This window comes from Thunnus maccoyii, chromosome 9 (genome assembly GCF_910596095.1).
Source record: "Thunnus maccoyii chromosome 9, fThuMac1.1, whole genome shotgun sequence".
In the NCBI taxonomy this organism is placed as follows: Eukaryota; Metazoa; Chordata; class Actinopteri; order Scombriformes; family Scombridae; genus Thunnus; species Thunnus maccoyii.
Genome location: NC_056541.1, coordinates 3,462,346 through 3,467,086, shown reverse-complemented (window position 1 = coordinate 3,467,086; position 4,741 = coordinate 3,462,346). Strand labels below are relative to the sequence as shown.

The 4,741-nt window shown below is 35.9% G+C and overlaps 1 protein-coding gene across 1 annotated transcript; it reads right to left on the bottom strand.

Moving 5' to 3' along the window:
* Window positions 1–3,569: 3,569 nt before the first annotated feature.
* Window positions 3,570–4,741, bottom strand: LOC121903784 (natterin-3-like). The gene is made up of 2 exons (XM_042421172.1): window positions 4,719–4,741; window positions 3,570–4,662 (listed from the first exon to the last, which is right to left on the bottom strand). The coding sequence occupies exons 1-2, from the start codon at window positions 4,739–4,741 to the stop codon at window positions 3,708–3,710; spliced, it is 978 nt and encodes a 325-aa protein (XP_042277106.1). The 3' UTR covers window positions 3,570–3,707.

The following is a 4,741-nucleotide window of genomic DNA, read 5'->3' as shown; positions in this document are numbered from 1 at the left end:
CATTGACTTTGAACTAGTGAGGGACTGCATACAGAGCAGTGAAGCTCTGTTATGAAAAGCTGTCAATTCATAAGCTGTCTTGTCTGAATCAGAAATGGTCTGGTAATATTAAGCTTGAGAGAGAATCAGCACAGGTATGGGAAAATGCTTTCAACAACCTTTGAGCTCAATCCTGTCTTACATTGTTTTCTAGGTCTTGCTAGATACTGTCTTCAAAGCCTGGGTTGCACACACTTCACTAGAAGACACTCTTTCATGTCTCACAACGTTAGCTGTTCATGCTCGATATCTACAATAATGCAAATAGGCGATTCAGCTAAATAAAAACTGTCAAGTCTTTTCGAATCATCTGCCTCAAGTCAAAGTCAAGTCGAGTCTTATAAGTGTTAGTCAACCAAGTCGCGAGTCCTCAAATTTGCGAGTCGCGTCAAGTCATGCAACTTGAGTCCCCAACCTCTGACAAATATTTATTGAACTTTATTGAATTTATTGAGCTTTACTCATATTGAGATCCCTCTTCATTCACCTTATATTATCTCTGCTTTTTGCTCTTTGGTCCCTATGACCTGTGGAAATGTTGGAGTGACCTAATGATTAGAGGGAGCAGTAGGACTGCAATGAGGGCCTTGAATTTTGTTGAACATAGACTGACTGTGACTCACTTTGGGGCTTAATGTTTAGAGAAGAAAAACTAGATCTACAAATGACACCTTCACAAGAAAAAAACGCATGGATGCTACATATGCAATTTCAAGTTGTGGTCTAACATAATGTATTGGGAGACACCTTATTTTTAAGGTGGATTTACAGCTTACTTATTATGGATTTACTTATCTTTTTTAAAATAAGCATGTGTTGCACATGTCAATATGTATGATAACAAAAAACACTGTCATGGCAGCATCTCACGAAAAAAACAAATGAAGTCGTCAGCCCTCACAAATAAGTGTATATCACTTTTTTAATGATGCACAGCAGCAAAAAAGGGTTTCAGCCCTAGGCTTTCCTCAGCATTAGGATGGAACCTAGGATACAACAAACATACATTTTTATCACCATTTGATTTGATATGTAGCCCCAACACCAATATGTTGTGCATCAAGACCTAAATACAATAGCTCTTTGTAGCCTCAAGCACCCTTTAAGTGGCAGGTTCTGAAGAATGATGGCAGTGTACACACAATATATAAGAAATATCCCTCTGAAGAAGAGTGTCAGACAGATATGTTGGATAGTTGCTTGTAATTACTGTCAAATACTATTTATATACAGTAAATCTTATACATTAATTGGAAAAGTCTGTAGACAGTTGCATGTAATTACTTTCAAATAATGTTTATATGAAGTAATGATTATTGAAATTATGTTTTTGTATGCCATTTTCACATGATCCTATTTTTTGTACAGTATCAAACCAATATTTTTACCAGGAATTTACTGTAAATAGATGAGATAATCACATACAATTAAAGCCTAAAGCTCTCAAGATACCATTAATGGGTGTTAAAGGAGGATAATTTGAATATAACTTTACATAATTTTTTTGTGTTTTACATCCAGAAATTTGTGCTTTGATGGGGCAGTCTTAAGGATAAATTGGATTTAAACTTTTTTTAAACTTTTTTTTTTACATTAAATTTAAAGTAAAAAAACAGAGAGTTGCCTTAATTTTACATTCAGTAATAGGATGTGTATTATTTGTATTTTTTACATAGAATTCAATGTAACGTAACATTCAAGACCATTAAGTAATTGAAAAATCCTGTTTAAAAAACTATAATATTCCATTTTAATTTACAGATTACAGCTTTTATTTTATGGTGAATATTTTTAATAAAAATAATTTACTGTGTTTTTATGGCATTTACACTTAATGTAGAAAAAACAAAAAACTGTAAAATAATACAGTACATTTCTTTGAAATAACTTTTTTTTTTTACAGTGTGGACAGTAAAGTTTCTAACTAATTAACAATCCATGATCCAGGGAAGATAGAAACCTGCTATAAATTTTAAAACTGACAGTACCTTCTGTAGAGTAAAAATAAAGACAATAAAAATAAAGCTATCATTGTTTTCTGATGCTGAGGCAAAGTTTGTTTATATCAGTAATGTTTGTATACACAGTGAAACAAGCATCCATTTTATTATAATCAGCTAAAAAACACAAATGTTTATTTATAAGCATACATATTAAGTTTATGTTAATACTTTAACTGATAGTGTTTATATATTTCTATTGAATAAAAGAATCGAAATCATTTTAAAAAGTAGTATGTGTTGTGTTCAATTGATTATTATTACTGCAATAGTGCATAATGAGCTGGGGATTATTCATAAAGCCATCTCATTTTGCTAGAATGTGTGGTGAGCAATTAGTGATCTTTCAGTGCCATCAACTGGAATTATTGAATATTTCAGCTCAGTGAACCTTTCATCACTCCTTGACTAGCATCTACATTGTTTACAGTTTATTAAATGTAGTATAATTTGTGCTCTGGTATAATGATTGACATTGAAATGATGTATTTTCACTTCCACTTGGTGCTGACCTTGACCGACTGAAACCATTAGGTCAAATTGGGTGAAAGAAGACAGGATGTAAGACTTTTTTTATTTGTATCAATGTCTTTATTAAATTTGATTAATCCCTCTTAATTTCAAACATCATTCTCCATCATTGATACTATTTTCACTGTTAATCTTTATTTTCAATAATTCTGTCAACAGACAATCAAAAATTAAACAGACAAACAAAAAAAAAACCCTACAGTATGAACAGTTCAAGTTACACCAGGTAAGATAACAGAATTAAAAATTGAGTTGGTGTATTTGTTGAAACCCAGAATTTCTGAAATGTCATGTCAACCATAAAGCTGCTTTACATAATCAGGTAATAACAGTCAAAAACCCAATGAACACAGGTAAATATTCACTTGTAAAAAAAGAAATTGAAAAGAACTTGATCATATACAGTGTATTTATTGACAGCATCTCTAATGAGTTTTTTTTATTGTGCATAAAATCAGTCAGTAATTCCACTAAAATAAACCCATTAACATAAAAATATGTTTAATCTCCAATTTTCCCATTTTCATGTTTGAGGTAAATGATGTCCATCTTTGGTGTCCTCTGACAAACTGAATGCAAACCTCATTTGGGAACATTTGGGAATTGTTTTGCTTGATTTATGGCATAATTTTAGTTGGCATATGAGATTTGTCCATCTGTCACCTGAATCCTTGCTGAAAGCATGCCGTGATGACGTAAGTTACCACGACTCCAAATTACATAATTAATCCAAATCATAAGTGATCTGTTGATTTGGCCATTTCATGCAGAAAAGTTGCGGTAATTTATCAACATTGCAAGCTCCCGCAAATATTGCAGAGATTTCTTGAATTTGTGTTAATTATTGCAGTCGCAAAATTGCAATTTCTTGGAGGGACTGTGCAGTAGACAAATAAAAAGGCAGTTTAATTTCAGTTGAACTTTAAAACAAAAGCCCCTGGTTGTGATCAGTTAAACCTCATGAGATAAAATTATCCAGCAATTCGTTAGAGAAATGTCAAAAATTAGAAGAAATTTTGCTGGGGAAATGGGTTTTCTTTCTAGTTCCTCTTGATATTCAGCTCTGATTTTCTTGAGATGTAACACCTACATGGGGATCCACTGCACTTGGCTACCAGGATGCCCATGGTTAGTCTTTCAGCGGCAAGGGCTGGCATCTGGTACAGGTCTACAGCGATCCACCATGGCATGGACTTCTCCAATCTGGACACCATAGTACGTCCCAGTTATGGTTGTCGAGTGGGTCTTCCCATTGTGGTTGGTGCGTGTAAGTCGGGCTGTAAAGGGGATGTCTGCCTTGTTCTTATATCCCACCATACGGGCTCTGCAGACATGGTTAGATGGAACATTGAACTGCACAGAAACAGAGTGGGAGTTTTCCTCTGTTATGGATGTTCCTTGTGAGAAATCTAATGTTGTCTCAACACTAAATGAAATTGACGTTTCAAAACCAATAATGGGTATTTCAGTGGTGAAGGAGCTTGTGACGCCCAATGTGAGGGCAAAACCTGTGTCCCACCGATGCTCCACCATATCTGTCTTTGAGAGCATAACTGTTTTCACTACTGAACTGCATGCATGGTTGGTGATGGTAGAGATGCGCATGGTCTCTGGAGGATAATGGAAGATTTTCATTTTATCAGTTTTGTACTTGACATCAGAAATGACCTCACTCATCACACCCTTATTGATGGTCAGGACCTGGTACCAACTTCTGTACCAATACTCTTTACCTTTCCAGGGAAGGTAGAATGCCCCGTGCGTAGTATGCACCTTTCCGAGCCCATACTTGTTCATGCCGACGTATTTGTCGCCTCCGGAGCAGGTCCCTATTGAATTCTGGGGCACTGAACCATAGGAACCCGACTTCCACTGTAGAAACTCAAAGTTATCCCTGTTCACCAGGACCTCAAACGTAGCACAACGGTACACTCGTGTTGCAAAGGGGAAGCGGCAGTAAGGACCCATTTGGGGGTTGTAGAAGCCAGCTTCACACCTGTATTTGCAGACGTAATCATAGCGATATGTGTAATGATTGTAAATTGAAACGGATCCTTTGGGTAGAGAGCCACGCCAGGGCTGCCACTCCAGGCTGGGGCTTTCAAACTTGAAGGACGTACGCAAACGTTGCCTGTTCCTCAGCTCCACAGGAGGAAGAAGAAGGGCTTCAT

Bases quoted from the DNA above. Each gene is read 5' to 3' on its own strand.
- LOC121903784 (XM_042421172.1), bottom strand. From the start codon at position 4,741: ATGAAGCCCTTCTTCTTCCTCCT. The intron at 4,663-4,718 runs GTGGAGCTGAGG...TGAAAGCCCCAG, and splicing joins AAGCCCTTCTTCTTCCTCCT to CCTGGAGTGGCAGCCCTGGC.